The following is a 22,136-nucleotide window of genomic DNA, read 5'->3' as shown; positions in this document are numbered from 1 at the left end:
CTTGTCGAGTCTGCAGGAAGTTACAGCTCTACCTCTGCCATATTAATCTATTCCATGTGACTTTGTACATGGTCGCTGTAGTGTTGGGAAGTCAAAGAGGCGTGTCCTTTCACGTAGCAGCAGCGATTGAAAGAACATGCCACAGAAACGGTTTAGCATCTGTTGGTCACGCCTTAAGTCAGGTTTTAAATATGCAAATGATGGTAATAAATGCAATTTTTTTTTTTTCCCTTAATGTGACTCTTACATCCCTAAAAGATACCAAGTGTGCTGAAGTTCCTGATCAGTTAGATCGCCAATAATCCTTCAGCAGGAAGATCTTCCTGCTTTTGAATCATGTGTGGTGTTTCAGCTGGATGTAATGGTAGTTTAATACAACACTTTATTATTGTTGTGGAGCAGGTTGTTGCTCTAGATATTGCGGTTCTCCTCCTATAGAGATGATCTCATGTAATTCAGCTGTGAACGACTCCGTTACGTTAAAGGTGTTGATGCTTCTGAAAGACCAAGACCCATCAAGGAATTGAAGTTAATAAGCACGCTTGAACTTTAATCAGACGATGTATTTACAGCACTTTCACAATGACAAATACATGTTCTGACACGTCAATCATACATTCATTTAGGTTCAGCTCAAAATAGTATAGCATTTAGAATGCAAAGTGCTCCATCGAAGTTTTTACTGAGGATTATCAAGGGCGTTTACAGTTCGACTGCGTTCTGCACAAACATACTTTTCCAACACGGGGAGGGGGAAGAAAAACGTAACAGTCAAAAACAGATGTAGTGTATTACGCTCCAAACACGTTTTGCAGTTGCGTCTGGGTCAAAAGTGCATCAGTGCAACTCGGAACCTCGAAATATTATTCACCAGAGTCGTTACATGGACCCGGTTCAGACCCGTTTACCACTAAACTGGTAGATGTTACAATCAATCATAGGTTTAGCTTTATACAATGAGGTGCTACATGAGTAGAAATAAAAAAAACTAATCCGTACTCAATGCACAACTGGGTATGTGACCGATTTCTCATGCTCAAGACAAAAAAAAAAAAATCAGTATTTGGTTGCTGAAGTTTACACCAGAGAGGTTCGCCGAAAGAGTCCGGACTCATCGATCAGAACCACGTCCATCATTACGTGTAAAAGATGAGCTCGGGAATTTGTCCGTCTTCTACCGAAGTGCCGTTGTTGTTTCCCGCGGCGTAGCAGAAGGTAAAGCAAGTCTTGGTGCCGGTAGCTGGAGCTTCATGAGTGACTTTGCGCATCCCCTTCGTCCCATAGTGCGAATCTGGACCCTGTAATGAATGAAAGAAAGAAAACATTACTTTTAGAATTCATTTCTGATTTTTGGGCTTATAAACGGCGGATACCTTTAGTGTTGCACAGGCGATGTAGTTGACGCTCGGGAGGATCTCTACAGGCTCTTTAAACATCACGCGGAAGGTGTTCGCCGTGCCGTCGCAGCTGAAGCCCGTGTCGTTCTGCCCCAACACCGTGTTGCTGTCCGTGTGGATGATCTGCCGAGAAAACACTTGTGTTTTGTATAAACACGTCTTATGAGGACGGGTTTCGCAAGGACATTTTAGGGAACGTTCTTCAAAACGCTTAACGTCGCTTAAGGGAAATTGTTTTTGTTCTATTTAATGCTTTTTTTTATTTAAAAACATTCATTTGCATACAATCAAAAAGCATATTTTAAATCGCACATAATTACGCAATAACCAAATGTCTTTATTTCAGAGTGAGAACATGCATCATCATTGAATTCTATCCAAAATGACCTCGAATGACTTGCATTATGTATAAAATATTAAACAGAGTATAAATATATTCACAGAAACGTTTTACATTAGGGCTGTCGATCGATTGAAATATTAAATCGCATTTAATTTAAACGTATTGTACATTTTTTTGATCTGTTCTATATCACGTAACTCACCAGAACACACGGACGGTTTTAATTGCCGGATTTGTGCATCTTTGGCGGATTTTGGTGCTCGATTTAAGACTTGACACATCAGTAAAACAAATGTTTAGTGATGAAAATAAATCCTGGTGCCATTTATTTTATCCTAGTGAAGAGAGAATGTCGTGAATAAATGTGTGTTGCGTTAAAGTTTACATTTTTTTATATTTAGTAATTTATATTTTATCTATAAAAATAGTCAAACAGAAATGCACATGACTGAATTGAATGAACCCCTCACATTTCAGTAACCATTTTAGTATCTTCTCAAAGGACAATACTATAGAAATGAAACGTAGATATATTTCAGAGTAATCATTGTGCAGTACAGATTTACTGTCCTCTGGTAAGAACTCAACATACAGCTATTATTGTCTAAATAACTGGCAACAAAAGTGAGTGCACCCTCAGTGATAACAGCTGAATGTCTTGTAAACATGCAAAGCCACACGTCCTATTCATCATGTTCATGTTTTTGTCTGCTTGACAGTACTATACAAATTTGTGTATCTTTTATTAGAGCAGTTAGAATTTGGTGCTTTGAGTACAATTCTCTCATACTGACCACTGGGTGTTCAACCTGGCAACTTATGTTAAAGACTCTCTGAGGATTTGAGAATTTGAATTGTTGCTCTCCACAAAGATGCTGAGGCTGTGAGAAGATCAGTAACACCCTAAAACCGAGTTACAATGCAGTGGTTTTCCAAGACGGGTTCTATTGGAACAGGCCTCGCAAGGGTCCATCAAAAATGTTAAGTCTTCGTGATGTGCATCAGGTGCAGAAGCTGCTACAAAAAAAACATATGCATAAGTGCTGCAGCATTGAGGTTGCAGAAGGTCCGCTCATCAGTGCTCAGATCGTACGCCGCACACTGCAACATGTCGGTTTGCAGGCCGTCGTCCCAGAAGGAGTCTCTTCTGAAGCTGCTAAAACAGTTTGCTGAAGAACAACCTGTCCAAGAGCATGAATTACTGGAACCATGTTCTGTGGTCTGATGAGACTGAGATAAACTTGTTTGGATCAGATGGTGTCCAGCATGTGTGGTGACGCCCTGATAAGACAAGCCAAGAGAATTCTGTCTTGTCTAAAGTCAAGCATGGTGGTGGCAGCATCATGGTCTGGTACTGCTGGTACTGGGGTGCTGCGGTTCATTGAGGGAAACATGGATTCCAACATGTACTGTGACGTTCTGAAGCAGAACATGATGCTCTTCCTTTGGAAACTGCAGTTTTCCAGCATAATAACGATCCCAAACACACCACCAAGATGACAACTGCCTCGCTAAAGAAAGTGAAGATGAAGGTGATGGAGTGGCCAAGTATGTCTCCAGACCTGAACCTTGTTGAGCACCTGTGGGGATCCATAAGTGGAAGTTGGAGAAGCGCCATGTGTCTAACATCCAGTAGCTCTGTGATGTCATTATGGAGGAGTATAAGAGGATCCCAGCATCAACCTGTGCAGCTCTGGTGAATTCCATACCCAGGAGCATTAAGGCAGTGAAGGAGAACGATGGAGCTCACACATAATATTCACACTTTTTTACATGCTCACTTTGGTTGGCAGGTTTTTAGAGAATAATAACTCCATGCCTCCATTTTCCTAAAAACACATCCTTCTTTCAATGAACAAAAAAAATCATATTTTACATGCAATGTACAGACAAGCAGTTTGGTTGAGTTTGTTCTTTTAAAAACGTTGTCTTATCACCTCAGGCCACGTTAAACGTTTACACGTCAAGCGCCTTACGCGTATTATGAAGCTAGCTGGTAAACCATAACAAGCTACAAAAGGTACTCTATATTACCAAAAGTATTGGGACACCCAACTTTTCCAGAAAGATGTGGTTCTTTCCTGAAATGTTGCCACAAACTTGGAGGCTCACAGTTGTATAAAAATGTCTTTGGATGCAGGAGCAAAGTAGTAGGTTTTCTCTTCACTTGAATCAGGAGACCCAAACTTGTTCCAGCATGACAATACCCATGTGCACAAAGCCAGCTCTATGAAGATCTGCTTTACATTATTTGGAGTGGAAGATCTCCTGATATAAGGCTCTGACCTCAACCCTGATCAACACCTATGGCCTTATTGTGAATTTTGACTGCACCCCAGACCTCCTCACCTTCTCACCTACATCAGCCTGAATGAGGACAAATTTCCACAAACACACTCCAAAATCTAATGGAACATCTTCCCAGAAGAATGGAGATTATTATAACAGTAAATTCAGACTAAATGTGGAATCTTCTTCTTCTTCTTCTTCTTTCGGCTGCTTCCATTAGGGGGCGTCACAGCGGATCATCCGTCTCCATACCCCCCTGTCCTCTACAGCTGCCTCTTTCAAACCAACTACCTGCATGTCTCCCCTCACCACATCCATGAACCTCCTCCTTGGCCTTCCTCTTTTCCTCCTACCTGGTGGCTCCATCCTCAGCATTCTTCTACCAATATAACCCATGTCCCTCCTCTGCCCATGTCCAAACCATCTCAATCTCACCTATTATATCAGATATCAATAATGCTTAAAATAATCTATAAATCCATTTGGCAAAGATTAAATACAGAAAGAAACTTGAACACTACAAGATGATTTGTTGTGTTTAGTTTTACCTGGATGTTGACTTGATAGTCGGTTGGACCGTGTATGGAGCCGTAAAGTCCAAATCCCACCACAAATATCCTCCGATTGACAGAAAACCTAGGAAGAATTTTTGGATAATGAATAATCTAACAAGAACACAACATTAACACTCTAAATTCTTCACCTAGCCTACGCTGCTCCATCTACCCTGTCCTACAGTCTACCTACACCTGGTGTCCGGATTACCGGATACGGTCGCTGGTCCCGCTGTATCCCCAGCGACTCTCCACGTGGCCGAAGCGTGTGATGCTGCACTCCTTCCCTCGCAGACAACATCGCGGCCGGTCGATAAACTCCACGTGAGGTTTGGGGTTAACGGTGAAGTGCAGGAACAAGCTGACCACCTCGCGGTCTGTCAGTATGCCTGACTGAGCTGGACCTGAAACAAACACAACCGAATCAAGGTTAAGCATGAAGGTCAGGGTCTTCTAAAGGGTCAGATAGAGTGTTAAATCATTTTAATCCAGTTCATTTCTATAGTGCTTCAAAACTCCCTTAGATGGTATGAGGAAGAAACCTTAAGAGGAACCAGACTCAAAAGGGAACCTCACCCTCATGTGGGTGACACCACAAGTGTGATAATAAATCATTACAACATTACAATACTGGAGATTGAGAAATATAAGGAGTCATCAGTAATGTCCTTTCTACAGTCAGTTGGAGATGTGGAACCAGGGGCTTTTGAGCAACTCATAAATTAGCTAAAGATTGGAGATAATTACAGATTTAACACCAACTCCTTTATGTCAGAGCTATTAAATGTTCAATGATGGAAAAACAGCATATGTAGAAGGTTATTTGGAGTATTTAAAAAGTTGTTTATCTTTAAAGTCTTCATTAGGTGGGATCTAGCTGGAGCTGAAACATCTTTAAATGCCCCGAGATCTTCGTGGCGAGAAAGTGGAGAGAAATTACTATAAAAAGTAGCGTTGTCCACAGTTACCTAGTAGCTGTGAGCAAAACTCTAAACTGGACAGTGAGCCAGCCAGGAGGAGGCCTTGATCATCCCATTCCACATTTAGTCCCAATGTGCTGTTATAATAAGATCCATTCTTCTGGGAAGATGTTCAACTAGATTTTGTGGAGTGTTGCAGTCAGCATACACATTCGTCATGTTCAATAGGGTTGAGTCCAGAGCTCTATATGGCTCAGTGGATAAGATGTTCGCCTTCTGATCAGATGGTCATGGGTTAAAGTCCCAGCACCACCAAGCTGCTGGGCATATGAGAAAGGCCTTAACCCTCAACTGCTCTCCAGTATAACTGAGATAACTGTACATTTCTCCGGATAAGGGTGTCTGCTATATACCATGAAAGTCTATAGCAGGAGATCTTCCACTCCAACCCATTTAAAGTGTATCTTCATAGAGAAATTATAAATTTGAATACATTTTTGGGATGAACCACCAATGGCTGGAAAAGTCAGGTTTCCCAATACTTATATCTGAACTTTACTGAATTATTTGAGGAGACTTTTACTGTAACTTCACTACATTACAAATTTTTGACTTTTTACTCAACTACATTAAGTGAAATCAGTCGTTCCTTTTTATTAATGAGGATTAAAACGTAACTGGTAAAACACGCAGCGAGTCACCAATCAGGATCGAGCGCACGCTCTGTTTTACACGTGTTCTGATAGGCGCTCGGTGCATCTACTGATCACCAACATACAGTTCAGCATCAGTTCAACATCAAGCAGAACATTTAGAGAGGAATAAATGATGAAGAAACTCCAGACTCAAACTCGACACAACACACGTGACCTCGTTTACACGTTTTTATTAAAGTAGTTAAAAAAGAAGGTTTTGGGTTTATGATCATTGTAATAGAAATCAATCAGTGTTTGAGTCATTAATATTATTCTATTAATAGATCAGTGTGCTGAGAGTCACATTCGAGTCTTTTCACAGTTGATTGAGTAAAGAATATTGTAATAAAAATGATAATTGGAACATTATAGTTATAATAAATCAGTACTTTGGATACTTAAGTACATTTAAATGGCAAATACTTTTTTTTTTTTTTACTGGACTCACATATCTTTCTCTACTTTAACTGTTGGTGGATGAAGTACACAAACCATGTACTTGAGTTAAAGTAGAGATTCACAAATATTTATAAAAAATTTATGGATTCCACAAGCAAAACAATCGCCATCTCATTCTGGCTGAACCTGAAACTGGATGTTACTATGGTTACAGGTGTTTATAAGCAGCACATTTATTAACTGACAAACGCAAACTACCTGTTTGAACTTCCGGCCAATCAGAAGCAAGCGTTCACACTGAGCAGGGTATAAAGGGTTTACATTACACTGGCTGGAGCATGTTGTTACCTGCTGCAAACTCTTCTATGGTCATGAGTGGGAAGCGGATGAGGCCGAGGGCTTTACCCAGCACTCGCCTCTTGTTCTCTGGTGTGGGCTGCAGCTGCTGCCTGTGAGCCTCGGCCTCGGCCCAACGCACCGCTGCACCGAACAGATGAACCTCCCGCACCCCGAGCGTGTCTCTCTCCAACACGGCCACCAGCGTATCTACAAAACCACAAATACATTCATCAAGTAATTTACAGAATAATCTGCAACAAGTGTCGAGTCTTCAATCACCTTTATTCACACTTACAGTACACATGAACACTACTCATATATTTCTACAAATATTTCCTATAACAGACAATAACAATAGAAAGAAAAAGAAAAAATTACTGCATCATCTGATTCTTCACCAAACTTTCACCACAATGTTGGAGGCAAACAAATGTATTAGACGTCTTTAGATGCAGGAGCAAGATCTTTCCCCTTCATTTGAATTAGGAGACCCAGCTCCATAAAGATCTGCTTTACATGGGATGGATTTGGTGGAAGATATCCTGCTATAGAGCACCAACACTTTTGAAAAGAATGAATGTGAACGCTGACTGCACCCCAGGAACCCCCTCACCTTCTCACCTACATCAGTACCTGACTTTACTAACACACTTGTAGCTGAATAAATCGCCACAAATCTCCACAAAATCTAGTGGAACATCTTCTCAGAAGGGTGGAGGTTACTATAAAAGCAAATGGGGACTATAAAATAAGGGCTGGTAAAGGAAAAGGAGCTTAAATCTGAAAAAACACAGGGATTAACATGTCATGTGAACATTCCAGGACTGTAAATAAGCCGTAACTATAGAAGATTGAAATAAACCACATGCTTTCATTGAATATTAATTGATGAAAATGATTAATAATAATTTTCATTAATAAAAACAACATCGCTGTGATATAAAAGAAACCAAACCCTTCACATGAACGCTTCAATATAGTAATAATAATAATAACAATAAGAAGAAGAATCTCCCTTATGTGTAGTATCAGACGCTAAAACGAGAAATACCGAGGTCAATGTCGGTGAAGCCCTCAGCAGCGAGCGCATCCGCCGTGTTCTTGTCTATGTTCTCGAGGCAGAGGCTGGCAAGCTGTGGCTCGTCAAAAAGCCGTGCCTGGAAATTGAATTAGACACGTTTTTATATCATTAAAAATGCCATCGTACATCTGTTTCTACAAGTCAACGTATTACAGTAAAGTTCTGAAACAGCAACGTGACGCGTGTACTTTCATATCTCCTTAAAACGACCTCAATAATGTCATCTGCATTGCACTCATGAAGCTACAGCTCATACATAAAGCCAACCATACGTCAGTAATGAGTGTAAACAACCGAAATACTATGCAATGTAATAGCTAGTTTATAACTGCTGCGCTTCTGCTACCGTACACAGAAATTCCATGTATGTCATTAGGCTTTACAGCATAGAAAATACTGTACTCGTGTAATAAGTTATCATCATGCAGACGAACCTCAGACCTGCAGTTTAACACACATGGAGCTCTTACCTGGGTAAGCAACATAAACGCATTGTCAGCTCGCAGGTTCTTCTTCAGAAACTCGACACAATGGGCTTCAAGTGCAGGAACGGCATATTTTTTGGCGGTGTATAATGTGGTCATTACTGTCTCTGGCCCAATTTGTACCTCATCGGAGTACAGAAACCTGAAAGCGGTGGGAAATCATATCTGTATCATATGTGTGTGTATATATATATATATATATATATATATATCAAGGGCACCTCAGGGACATGGATGCAAGATGCAACACTACACTACTAGAGATCTTTATAACTGCCAAAATAAATGCTTGGGTTCTTACTTGAGGAGGGCCAGAAACGCTGCAGGTTCCACGTCGGGCAGCTCGATCTCAGTGGATGTTGTGGCCATGCCGCCATTAAACATGGCATCGAACACCGCGCTCCCGACGGCCAGGGCAAATCTGTCCAGACGCAAAAGAGGCATCAGTGCGTGCTGAGTTACCCAAGGGGGGGTTAATGATGAGGATTGAGGAGTAAAGTGTTATCTAAAGGTTAATTACAGCCTGGTGAACTTTCAGACTCGTTAATCAGAGAGATGCTGCTGCGTATGAACCTAAACATCACCCTCAAAGTAGCAGCCGAACAGAAACAGAAAAGACGCAAAAGCGCGACAAAGCGGATTTCCGGTTTGTTGTTGTTTTTTTTTTTTTTTAAGAACGCAAGCTGTTTACAAAAACAAGTCACACTGTTCCATCAGGAACTCAGAATAAAATATTCCGTGTAATCACTGGGTTTGGGTCTCCCTGCGTGTCGGGGCTCATTTCTATACAATTATGAATAAAAAGAAGGTAAACATGAGACTTAGGATAGAACTGCATTTGGCCCCATTCCGGCCCTACCTGTGCGCAGGAATGCGCTGCACTCCCATCCCCTTCCCCACCAAAAAATGGACGTCGCTCAGCACCTCGTTGTTGAACAGAAACGCGAACCTTTCTTTCACCGTGCTTTTCGTCGCCTGCCAGTTGTAAACGGGTTCACGGTACACGAGCACTGAGGCTGGGCTGCCGGGGACAGAGGCCGAGACTGCGGACGCGCCCGCAGATGAAGAGGAGGATGATGATGATGAAGAAGAAGAAGAAGAAGAAGAAGAAGAAGAGGAGGAGGTCGAGGAGGACGAGGATGATGAGGATGATGATGAAGACGCCGCCGCCGCGCCGGACGCCGACGTGGCCGCCGCGTTCATATTGGAGGCGGCGCGCGGTGGCGCGTCCCTGCTCGCTGCGTTGTGCGGTGCCGAGTGCCGCGGAGGATTCTGCGCGCTCCCTGTGCCCGCGGACGTGAGCGCGTCGGCGGCGGCGGCGTCGCGTACAAGGCCCTGCGCCTGGGGATCGTCGTTCCCCGCGGACCCCGCCGCCGAGCCCGGGCCCATGCCGCCGACGGGCAACGCCGAGTGAGCGCTGTTGCTTGGCCGAGCGTTGCCCAGCGAGCCCGCGCTGGGCGGGTTCAGACAAGCGGAGCGGCTGGTGTCGCTCTCACCCGCGGCCATCTTGCAAGGCGAGCTCTGCAGGCTGGGCTGGAAAATACGCACGCAACAGCGCATAACCAGAAATACGGGCTGGATGAGCCGAGAGGGCGGAGAGAGCTGGCTCGCCCCAGAGCCGTCACCTCACCGTCTTCCATCACAAACAATATCTACTGAGGGTTTTTTTTTCCTCCCCTTTACATAAACACACAACGCTTCATGTGTGTGTATTCTGGCCTTGGATAAGCTCCAGGGTTCCCAGTTGATGTCAGGCAGCAGACTGGAGTCAGACTGTGTATAATTTAATAACAGGTCCCTCAACCCACCATGGCACCTTCCAAATGGGTCCTTATTTTTGAGTTTAGTTCTTTTTGTCTAGTTTTTATTTATCTTTGTATTTATCTCATCATGATTATAAAACATCAGTTATGGTAATCCACACACACACACACAAGTTTACTTTCCATGATTAATTATACTGGCTCAGGCTCCACCCAATCAGAAATAATTATAGAATGTGTGTGTTTGTGTGTGTGTTTTATTTAGTCTTTAAACCCTGACATACGCCCAATGACCCAGTACATACAGAGGTCATTAAAAAGCGTCAGGACGTGTGCAAAGCGTGTGTACAGGCGCGTTCTTACAGCAGTGAAACGCTTACACACACGCAACCAATCATTCCTTTCCGAACTTAATAGGACGTCTGCTCTTGATATGTACTCACCTAGAGATCTGGCACACTGCGCATGCGTGCGTGCGTGTGTGTGCGTGCGTGTATATACTGCTGCCTAATGAGTCAGCGTTTCCCTATTAAGCCTGCTGGATTGAAATGGACGGATGGAGTAGCGCCACCTGGTGGACATCAGGATCAGGCTCAGCATATTCCTGTTATTATTAGCGTTTTTCCTACAACTGCGGGGCTCTTGAGTGCGACCCCTCAACCATCAACAGTTTAGTTGTATATATGAGATAATTGTAAGGCACACTGAAGAAGAGCGGATGCTGTAGATGTACATGAGTGTGAATATGCACCGATTCAATCCTCTATCAGATGAAGAAACTCCAAACCAAACAACAGAAGAAGGAATGCGTACGAGCGCAGAAGCTCTCAAAGCCAAAGCCAGACAGACAGACGGACAGATAGACAGACAGACAGACAGACAGACAGACAGACAGACAGACAGACAGACAGACAGATAGATAGATAGATAGATAGATAGATAGATAGATAGATAGATAGATAGATAGATAGATAGATAGATGGATGGATGGATGGATGGATGGATGGATGGATGGATGGATGGATGAATGGATGGATGGGTGCCAGTGATGCGTTGGGTGATTTTGACCAGCCTTTGCAGGGGTTTACGTTTAGACACAATGGAGCCTCCGTACCATTTGGTCAGGATGCAGCGGTAGAAACTCGTTAAAATCCCTGGGATAAGATGAGCTTTCTTGAGACTCCTCATGAAGTATAGGTGCTGTTAAGCCTTTCTAAACAGAGCTGAAGTGTTCTGGTGCCAGGACGGATCCCCAGAGATGTAAACTCCCAGGAACTTAAAGCTGGAGACTTGCTCTACATCAGCTCCATTGAAGTTGACTGGGAAATATGTCCTGCTGTTAGATTTCCGAAAGTCCACGATGAGCTCTTTAGTCTTCATGGTGTTAAGGTTCAGGTGGTTGGTGGCACACCATGCTGTCAGGCTTTGGATCTACCGACTACGGTGGTGTCATCTGCATACTTGATGAAGATGTTGGAGTTATACAGAGGAAAACAGTCGTGGGTGAACAGGGAGTAGAGTAGTGGGCTCAGAACACAGCCCTGTGGGATGCCAGTGTTTAGAATGAGGGTTGAGGATCCCTGTTTGCCCAAACCAACAGACTGAGGTCTTTTGGTGAGAAAGTCCAGAATCAATCCCGAAGTGGAGGTGCAGTTATTTAGGAAGTCGGGTCCAAGAGCCGCAGTTCAGACGGAATCACATGGTGTTGACGTATGGAACAGGACCCATGTTGGTTCAGGATTCCTTTCACTTGCTGGAATATGTTTCCAACAGTCTCTGCTCCGAAACAAACCCAAACCATTAAGCTTTCATTTCCATGTGTGAGTGTGGGGGTGGGGAAGTCTGATCACATCTTCTCTCCTGTTCTCCATCTTACACAAGTTCCTGTGTTTGAGACAAAAATGTCCAATTTGGACTTGACTTTCATCAACTCAGTTTGGTGCATAGACATTACAGGATCATGTACGTGTTTCAAAAACCATAAAAGTCCACGTGTTTTCACACACTCTGTATGTGGAATTCACAATATCTTGAACCTACATTATTATAAAGGCGCCATTTTGCGGACATGTTGGATTGAGACATAACCCACTCACTGCCTTGGTGTAGATTTTAGACACGCCCATCACAACACGGAGGGCAGTGCTAGAATGGATTAGTCCAGCCTACTCAGATTACAGCCAATTATCTTTCAGAAAATTCACACACATTGACCAATCATGTATTGCGAATCAAACCTCGTCGTCCAATCACAATTAAGAACACGCCGCATACAGTATTATACGCTTGTTGATTTGGGCTCTCCTCAGGTAAGCGAATTATATACCGGATATAAAATTACAATATAATATAAATTGATGTATAAAATGAAAGCTGGTGATTTTGGGGGTTTATATTCGCATCTTTATGCTTTTGGTATTTGGAATACGAGTTTTTAGCAGTGCTAGCTGTTTAGCTCGCGCTGTTTAGGTTGAGCTAGCGCTAGCGTTAGCCACTTAACGCTTGCAAAAGAGAGCAAGTATTAATTTCGGACCATTTTAATAATCAATACTCGGAAAATTTATATTTTTTAATTAATTATATAACCGAGGATTTTTTTACTTTATAAAATCATTAGAAATAAATAAGACTCAATACCGGGGCGGCTTCCAAATTGATATTTAGTGCACTACATTCGGAGCGGAAGCCATGTTTTTTTCCATTCACTTCGTAGTGCACTTATGTAGGAATTAAGCGTGCATTTGGGATACGGCATAAATACAGGAAACCCCAGTTAGTGGTATATGGAAGGATTGTAATGAATAACATTTAGGTGTTTAATGAAATATGAGTGATGCTGAGAAACTTATTAGACAGGAAGCATCTTTGGTAACAGCTTTCCAGCCATCCACCCACCCACTTAGCCATCCATCCATCCAGCCAACCAACTATCCATCCACCCACCCACCCATCCACTTATCCATCCATCCATCCATCCAGCCAACCATCCATCCATCCACAAGAAGGAGTAATCTACTTATCTATCCAACTGTCCATCCATCTACCCATCCATCCACCTATATACTCATTCATCCATACATTTACACTCCATCCATCCATCCATCCATCCATCCATCCAACATTCCATGTACCAATCCAGACATCCATTGATCCATCAATCCATTCACACATATATCCACTCATCCATACATCTAGCATCTCCAGCCTTTCAATTATCTAGTCATTTATTTATCCATCCATCCATCCATCCACCCATCCATCCATCCATCCATCCATCCACCCACCCATCATCCATCCATCCACCCATCATCTATCCATCTACTCAACCATCTATCTATCCATCCACCCACCCACCCATCATCCATCCACTCATCATATATCTATTCAATCAACCATTATCTATCCATCCACCCACCCAATTATCTATCATCCATCCACCCATCATATATCTACCCAATCAACCATCTATCTATCCATCCATCCATCCACCCATCCACTCATCATATATCTATTCAATCAACCATTATCTATCCATCCACCCACCCATTATCTATCATCCATCCACCCATCATATATCCATCCACTCAACCATCCATCCATCCATCCATCCATCCACCCACCCATCCATCCATCCATCCATCCACCCAGCCATCATATATCTATCCACACATCCATCATCTATCCATCCAGGTTCTCTTAGGATCTGGAGCCCATCCTGTGGTACTGAAGCTGGTCGATCACAGAACACCATACATGCTTTCACATTGTGGCCCAGTTAAGATTAGAGCTACGACGCCTACATCATCGTTTGTTGGTTTCATCCGGACGTCCGGAGGAAACCAGAGAACTCTGAGGAAACTCTCATGGATCAAACCGTGACCCTGGGAGCAAATTTTGGCATAAAGTTGTCACTGCTCCCCTCGCATCATGTTTCCTGCTCGTGAGCTCCTGAATATGTGCTTATTTTTCAGAAACGCATGAAGCTGTCATGGGGGGAGTAAAACAAGAGCAGAGCGACGGCCCGGGATCGAAAAGTTTCCATCATTCAGACTCGACACATGAAGAAGTAAGAATTTTAAGTGAATCTACACTTTAGTCTTGTGAAACTGTGCTTTTTGTTTTAATTCATCATCTGCTTTACAAATGCGACCCGTTCAGAACCACTCCCTCAGCGCGCAGCCTGTGAAGAAGCGAGGCTGGCCCAAGGGGAAAAAGAGAAAGAAGGTCTTACCCAACGGTCCCAAGGCTCCAGTGACGGGGTACGTACGCTTCCTGAATGAAAGACGTGAACACATACGCGCCTTGCACCCTGATCTTCCTTTTCCCGAAATCACCAAGAGGCTCGGAGCCGAGTGGAGTCGCCTGGCGCCCCATGACAAACAGGTAACTACTTCTCGAGGTCTGAGTTTCTACGTCTTGGAGTATAAATTGTAGGGATTGTGCACGTTATGGATGAAATTGTTTTGGCCTGCAGCGTTACCTGGATGAAGCGGAGCGTGAAAAAATGCAGTACGCCCGGGAACTGAAGGAGTACCAGAAGAGCGAAGCCTACCAGATCACCAGCACCAAGATCCAAGATAAAAAAATCAAGAAAGGTCAGGATTAAACAGCGCTTAATGCACTGTTTTACTGTTTTGTATTCTTGTTTACACTTTCAATTAGTGGTGCAACGATCACAAAACTCACGGTTTGAATCACATGACGATTTTTGAGTCACGGATCAGATCATTTGATCTGCAAAAAAACTAAAGGAGAACGAGAGTGAGAAGGAAGGGAAAGAAAATGTTCCCATACTGTGTCTAAACCGATTGTTTTTTTTCTTTTTAGAGGAGTTGACATCCGTCATTATAAACGCCAACAGTTCAGGATCAGCGTCTATCAAGGTATGATTTAAAAATAAATAAATATCGTTGTGTATTTCTGACATTATAACCCATTTCAGTCCTTCTGCTCTTCAGAGCGTGGATCTGTCCAACAGATTCGATGTGCCCATTTTCACGGAGGAGTTCCTCGATCAGAACAAAGGTACACGCGTCGTCGCTCAGCTTTTATAGACCTGCAAGTGAAGGATTTCTTTATTTAAAAAAAAAAAGGAAAACGTATAGTAACTAATGACGATAACATGACAACATTTTATTAGTTTAGATTTAATTGATGCTTATATGGACGATATACAAACCAGTAAATACCATATGTCAAACTAGGGGTGTGCGATATTTACAAAAAAAATTATACCTCGATATTTTAGGGGGGGTTTGTATCGATTTCTATAATCGGCGTCATTTTGCAGAGTGGGTTATTGTTATTGGTACTTTAAGGACCATGGACAGCTGACTCCTAAAATCTTTGATATTTTTCATAAGACATTTCAGCTGTTACCAAGCAAATTAAATCAGCATCAGCCAAATTCATCTTTGCGGCACAGAGGATACTTTTTAAAATGAAATTTAAACCAATAGTAAGTCACTGTTAATAAGTGAGTCATTGTGAGTGAATGAATCACTCGTTTAAACGATTCAGTTGCAATGACTCACTTACTGTTGCTCAGAGATGCAAAAAAGTGCTGTGACTGGAATTATTTTTGCTGGTGAAATCGAGAAAAACAGGCAATGTGGTGTCTAAAACTTTAGTCTCTTAATATTAGTTTCTTAAAAAAATCTATATCGCATTTGTAATCGTGCTGATTTTTGGTGTGATGTCGAGTAACTATGAATAAATATAAATGTACACATTTTCTGCCTCCATAACATGAATCAATGATTATTCTATTCCATTTTTTTTTATTTGTATTGCTCTTTTAACAATTGATATTAAATACGTTTATTTAAAACTCAAAAAAAAAGAAATGAACAGTGCAGGTGAACAGAACCTGCGCCTTTTTTTGGAGGCAATGTGGGATCTGAGAGGCTTAAAAAAAAAAAAAAAAGAAATGTATAAATAAAACCTTCGGCAATTTCGTAAAGAAATTGACGTGTTGTTTTTTTGTTTTTTTTTCCACCACCACAGCCAGAGAGGCGGAGCTCCGGCGGCTGCGGAAGGCCAATGTGGAGTTCGAGGAGCAGAACACCATTTTGCAGAAGCACATAGCGGAGATGTTTAGCGCCAAAGAGCGTCTGGAGGCCGAGCTGGGTCAGGACGAGATGCGCACGCAAGCCCTGCACCGCCGCCTGCAGGCCATCAAACAGACGATGGTCACCAGTCTGGCGTGCGTCCCCCTGCCAGGTCAGTCACTATGCAGTTCTGCAGGTGTGCTACAGACATTATTCTGATGGTGCTCCTATAAAGCTATAGAGTGTGAAACAGTGACATGAGCTTGCAGAAGAAGTCGTTGTACGTAGCAGCACTTCAGTGAGACGCAAAGAGTTCACACATGGACTCCTGACCATAAGATTGGGATGTGCTTCTTTCTGAGCATTCAGCCACGAGGGAGTGAGTAAAGTCAGGTAGTGATGTAGGTGAGGTGAGGAGGCCTGGGGTGCAGTCAGCGTTCACATTCATCATGCTCAGTATGGTTAAATGCTCTTAAGCAGGAGATCTTCCACTCCAGGAGCATTGTATTGCTGGAACACATTTTAGTTCCATCAAAAATATATTTATACCACATACAGTGAGGAAAATAAGTATTTGAACACCCTGCTATTTTGCAAGTTCTCCCACTTAGAAATCATGGAGGGGTCTGAAATTGTCATCGTAGGTGCATGTCCACTGTGAGAGACATAATCTAAAAAAAAAAAAAATCCAGAAATCACAATATATGATTTTTAAACTATTTATTTGTATGATACAGCTGCAAATAAGTATTTGAACACCTGTCTATCAGCTAGAATTCTGACCCTCAAAGACCTGTTAGTCTGCCTTTAAAATGTCCACCTCCACTACATTTATTATCCTAAATTACATGCACCTGTTTGAGGTCGTTAGCTGCATAAAGACACCTGTCCACCCCATACAATCAGTAATAATCCAACTACTAACATGGCCAAGACCAAAGAGCTGTCCAAAGACACTAGAGACAAAATTGTACACCTCCACAAGGCTGGAAAGGGCTACGGGGAAATTGCCAAGCAGCTTGGTGAAAAAAGGTCCACTGTTGGAGCAATCATTAGAAAATGGAAGAAGTTGCACGTCTTAAGTTTGCCAATGACCATTTGGATGATCCAGAGGAGTCATGGGAGAAAGTCATGTGGTCAGATGAGACCAAAATAGAACTTTTGGGTCATAATTCCACTAAACGTGTTTGGAGGAAGAAGAATGATGAGTACCATCCCAAGAACACCATCCCTACTGTGAAGCATGGGGGTGGTAGCATCATGCTTTGGAGGTGTTTTTCTGCACATGGGACAGGGTGACTGCACTGTATTAAGGAGAGGATGACCGGGGCCATGTATTGCGAGATTTTGGGGAACAACCTCCTTCCCTCAGTTAGAGCATTGAAGATGGGTCGAGGCTGGGTCTTCCAACATGACAATGACCCGAAGCACACAGCCAGGATAACCAAGGTGTGGCTCTGTAAGAAGCATATCAAGGTTCTGGCGTGGCCTAACCAGTCTCCAGACCTAAACCCAATAGAGAATCTTTGGAGGGAGCTCAAACTCCGTGTTTCTCAGCGACAGGCCAGAAACCTGACTGATCTAGAGAAGATCTGAGTGGAGGAGGGGGCCAAAATCCCTCCTGCAGTGTGTGCAAACCTGGTGAAAAACTACAGGAAACATTTGACCTCTGTAATTGCAAACAAAGGCTCCTGTACCAAATATTAACATTGACTTTTTTAAGGTGTTCAAATACTTATTTGCAGCTGTATCATACAAATAAATAGTTACAAAATCATACATTGTGATTTCTGGATTTTTTTTTTTAGATTATGTCTCTCACAGTGGACATGCACCTACGATGACAATTTCAGACCCCTCCATGATTTCTAAGTGGGAAAACTTGCAAAATAGCAGAGTGTTCAAATACTTATTTTCCTCACTGTATAAAAGTGCCCTATACAATTGTGTGGCGATTTTTGTGGGGAAAAAGCACGTGACTGGCAAAGTCGGGTGCCCCAATACTTTTGGCTATTCCGTGGAAGTTTTGGTTTTAAAACAATAAAGAAAACGATATGCATTTTGATTGATGCCATTCCAATCTCCGTATCTTCTCCCTTACCCCGATGAAAAGAAAAAAAAACAAGCAAACAACAATACAAACAAAACGGGCAAAATAAACGTGTTTAACAAAATATTTAACTGATAAACAAACCCCCAAATTTCATGTTACGCCTCTGTCTAAAAAAAAATTTATACCGTAATTTCCGGACTATTAAACCCACCCATATATAATCTGCACCCACTGAATTGTACAACGATTTTTATTTTGAACAGAAATAAGCCGCACCTGTCTATAAGCCGCATGTCTACACTGAAAATAATGAACTTTACACAGGCTTTAATGAAAGACAGTGTCTGTTACACGGCTTGTATCTAAACAGTAGCCTACCAAGAAGGTCATTGTTCACTGTCTTCCTCCTTCCTTTCACAACTATTTCTCTCTGAAGTTTTTCTTTTGGCATCGTCGTGCGTTTAAAAATCACCATCGGTGAATCTTTTCTCTCGATGCAGTGCAGCTCAGAACACAGGTGAAGTGTGTTTTCATGCCCGGTTGTTTTCAGCGTGACGAATGATTCACATTTCCTGTAGACAGTCCGAGTGAGCGGCAGGTCAAACCTCAGAGGAACATCATCCATATTTATGATGTGGTGCGGCCCGATTCAGTGGGAGCGCATCTGATTTAATATAAAGAGTTTCATTGGTTCACCTGAACCGTTCAGCAATTTCATTGGTCTAATGTTATGGGGTTCAGTTTTTTTGGCATGAAGTTTTTGAAACCGGGAAAAACCCAGAAATAATCTATAAATTAGCCGCTTCGTTGTTTAAGCCGTGGGATTCAAAGCGTGGGCAAAAAAGTAGCGGCTTATAGTCCAGAAAATACGGTAATAAAGATTTTTTTTCGCGATTGACTTCAGGAGCCGACGAGGCCGAAATAAAAACTTGTTCAAAAAGAAATGGCCTCAGACCCACTATTATTTACAGACAAAACAAAAAGGTTTAAATGGTGGAAACAAACCTGTCAAACAAACAATCTCTAAACGTCTTAACTCCAAAATCAAGCACAAGTTCAGAACAAGTCAAACAAACAGTGCAGAGAAACAAAATGTCTCTAGTAACAAGGTGGATCTTCACCAATCAGGATGCAGCAGCAATCAGCCTGCAGGAGCCAATCGGATGCCTTGATGACATTTCATACACACGACGCACAACTCGAACACAGAGTGAAAAAAAACATGGGGTTGTTACAATTGTATCTTTTTTTTATTAAATTTTTTTTGTTCTTTAATCCGAGCTTTTATAGTATAACAGAACGGTCTTCTGGTTACAGGTACAGGTGAGACCCCCTCGTTTGGAACCCTCGACACGTACCTGAGCCGTTTGAGCAGTACCTTGGAGAGCAGTCCTCACGAGCACCGGGCTCTGCTCCTCAAACTCCAGGAGCTTTTGGCTCATTTAGACAGGTAACGTCTAAAAGGTGTGTGTACTGTAACTTACTTTCTACATTCTGAACCTAATGAGAAGCATCAGAACGTTTATGTTGGTGCTCTCACAAATTACACATCTCAGCAGCTTCAATCTTTACCGAAACTCCAGTGTGAAGCTTTCAGTCCCAGCACGTATCTGCATGACCAAAAGTTCAAATACTTTCCGAACATCTAATTCTATATTTAAGCCCCATTATAATGAGCTCCACTCCTCTGGGAAGATGTTCCTCTAGATTTTGTGGAGTTTCTGGGAATTCATTCAGGCTCATGTGTGTTAGTAAAGTCAGGGAGTGATGTAGGTGAGGTGAGGAGGTCTGGGGTGCAGTCAGTGTTCACAACGTTCAATAATTTTGGCGATGGTGTAAGAGTTATTTTCAGTAAACTACAATCACAGCGATCTCATTTCTCGTTTCCAGTGAGCAACTCTGAGAAACGTGTGCAGCCGTGCTGTTTTACGGATTTGAGGTGGTCGCTGAAGCGTCTCACAGCACCATGAAGACCGGATTCCCCAGAAAACCCCGGAGGGAAAAATCTTTGCTTTTCACGGTGCACGAAAGCTCCTGAACGTCGAGGCGTAGTTCGGCTGTTCAGGCGCTAAACCGTAGTTCAGTAGAATGTTTTTATTATGATTTCTCAAATGATTAAGTGTGTGTGTGTGTGTGTGTGTGTGTGTGTGTGTGTGTGTGTGTGTGTGTGTGTGTGTGTGTGTGTGTGTGTGTGTGTGTGTGTGTGTGTGTGTGTGTGTGTGTGTGTGTGTGTGTGTCAGAGACAGAGATTTCCTACCCATTTATTTTTTTCTTTATTCCCATGAACGAAATTTCGGTCTGTTTAATATCATACTTCATTCCAGAAACCATTTTTCCGCAGATTAAAAGCTAATACGCAATATTTCCGAGGCAAATTATCATCATGAAAGTTTTCCTGAATGTAGATTTTACATTTTACACCGATTTATAATTGTGTATTTGAAAGAAACAAAAACATTAAAACAGGTACAGAATCAGGGAATGTTTATTATAATGAAATAAAACTGTTTAAAAAGATGTAAACATTTATTGTGTCGTGTGTTGATGTAAAAAAAGTTTTTTTTTTTTTTAATGCAACAAACTCGCAGTAATGTGACTAAATGATTGGACGAAGGTTCTGTGGAGTCCAAATGGGATGTTTTTGTCTCTAACAGATGAACTTGTGTAATGATGTGAGTAATGATCAGACTCCCTCACCCTCACACACACCCGGAGGTGGAAGTTCAACCGTTTGTTTTGGAGCAGAGAAGATTCCAGAAAAAGTGAAAGGAATCCTGAACCAACACGTCTCCTATTCCGTACTTCAACACCGTGCGGTTCCGTCTGGATCCGACTTCTCAGTACAACAGTTCTATAAGTGTTATTTAGAGAGTAAACCGTCGTCTGAAGTGATGTGTATCATGACCTGCTCAGTCACACTCAGAACCACATCGAGCTGGAAAAGTCAGATGTCCCAATACTTTTGGAGAGACTGTGCATCATCTAAGGATGTTGTGTGTGCACATATCCACTTGAGCTGAGGATGGTCCTTCCACATGAACATCCAGAAGATCCATGAGATTACTGTGGATGGAAAGCTGCTTTACCAAAAACTTTTATTTGAGAAGTTGAGGTTTCAGGGCCTTGCAGGTTGGTGATGGGATTTAAACTCACGACCTTCTGATAAGAAGTCCAACATCCTTATGATTGAGCTACCACTTCCCCTTTAGGACAAGGTAAAAGATTAAACCAGATGAAGATGAAATTCCTGTTGAAGTTTGGTTTCTCTTAAGGTTTCTTTCTCAGATCTCATTCCTCAGAGCTTCCCCCTCATCACCACTCATCACCTCTGGCTTCCTCGTTTCTCATAAACTTATAGGGGCAAATTATCAAAGAATGCAGGCAGTTTTTGGGTTGGACCCCAAAGTTCTTTATGCATGAAAAAGTCATTTAATATTAATTCATGAAACTCATCTATGACACAATGCAGCCCTATCCATGTTCCTCCTCCTAACGAAGATGTAGTATCTCAGTTATTAAGGTCTTGGGCTTCTAATCGGAAAGTCACAAGTTCAAATCCTGGCATCACCAAGCTAAAGGGCCCTGAACCCTCAACTTCTCAATTGTATATTTCCTGTAAAGCTCCTGGTTAAGAGGTTGGACTTCTGATCAGTAGATAATGAGTTCAAATCCCAGCATCACATTTATGGCATTTGGTTGAGGACCTTATCCAGAGCATCTTACATGTATCTTCTTCATATAACTGAACAGCTATGGAGTTAATGGTCT

At 42.3% G+C, this 22,136-nt stretch overlaps 2 protein-coding genes across 4 annotated transcripts; one reads left to right on the top strand and one right to left on the bottom strand.

The window, feature by feature from the left end:
• Positions 1-523: 523 nt before the first annotated feature.
• On the bottom strand, positions 524-10,267 carry btbd2a (BTB (POZ) domain containing 2a). Of its 2 annotated transcripts, none has more exons than XM_083559208.1 (9): positions 9,452-10,267; positions 8,804-8,923; positions 8,488-8,644; positions 7,988-8,093; positions 6,946-7,143; positions 4,795-4,987; positions 4,578-4,665; positions 1,374-1,520; positions 524-1,298 (listed from the first exon to the last, which is right to left on the bottom strand). In XM_083559208.1, exons 1-9 carry the CDS (start codon positions 10,060-10,062, stop codon positions 1,137-1,139), a joined length of 1,782 nt encoding a protein of 593 aa, XP_083415334.1. In that variant the 5' UTR covers positions 10,063-10,267; the 3' UTR covers positions 524-1,136. The 2 variants fall into 2 exon arrangements, with proteins under 2 accessions (XP_083415334.1, XP_083415333.1); XM_083559207.1 differs by having other exon boundaries at positions 9,362-10,218.
• A 2,194-nt stretch (positions 10,268-12,461) lies between these two features.
• On the top strand, positions 12,462-20,883 carry hmg20b (high mobility group 20B). Of its 2 annotated transcripts, none has more exons than XM_083559397.1 (9): positions 12,462-12,574; positions 14,237-14,331; positions 14,424-14,648; positions 14,740-14,860; positions 15,093-15,148; positions 15,224-15,290; positions 16,272-16,487; positions 19,686-19,818; positions 20,259-20,883. In XM_083559397.1, exons 2-9 carry the CDS (start codon positions 14,254-14,256, stop codon positions 20,269-20,271), a joined length of 909 nt encoding a protein of 302 aa, XP_083415523.1. In that variant the 5' UTR covers positions 12,462-12,574; positions 14,237-14,253; the 3' UTR covers positions 20,272-20,883. The 2 variants fall into 2 exon arrangements, with proteins under 2 accessions (XP_083415523.1, XP_083415524.1); XM_083559398.1 differs by having other exon boundaries at positions 19,686-19,832.
• Positions 20,884-22,136: the final 1,253 nt, after the last annotated feature.

Source organism: Silurus aristotelis (assembly GCF_946808225.1).
Source record: "Silurus aristotelis genome assembly, chromosome: 13".
Classification (NCBI taxonomy): Eukaryota; Metazoa; Chordata; class Actinopteri; order Siluriformes; family Siluridae; genus Silurus; species Silurus aristotelis.
This window is presented reverse-complemented; position numbering and strand designations above follow the sequence as displayed.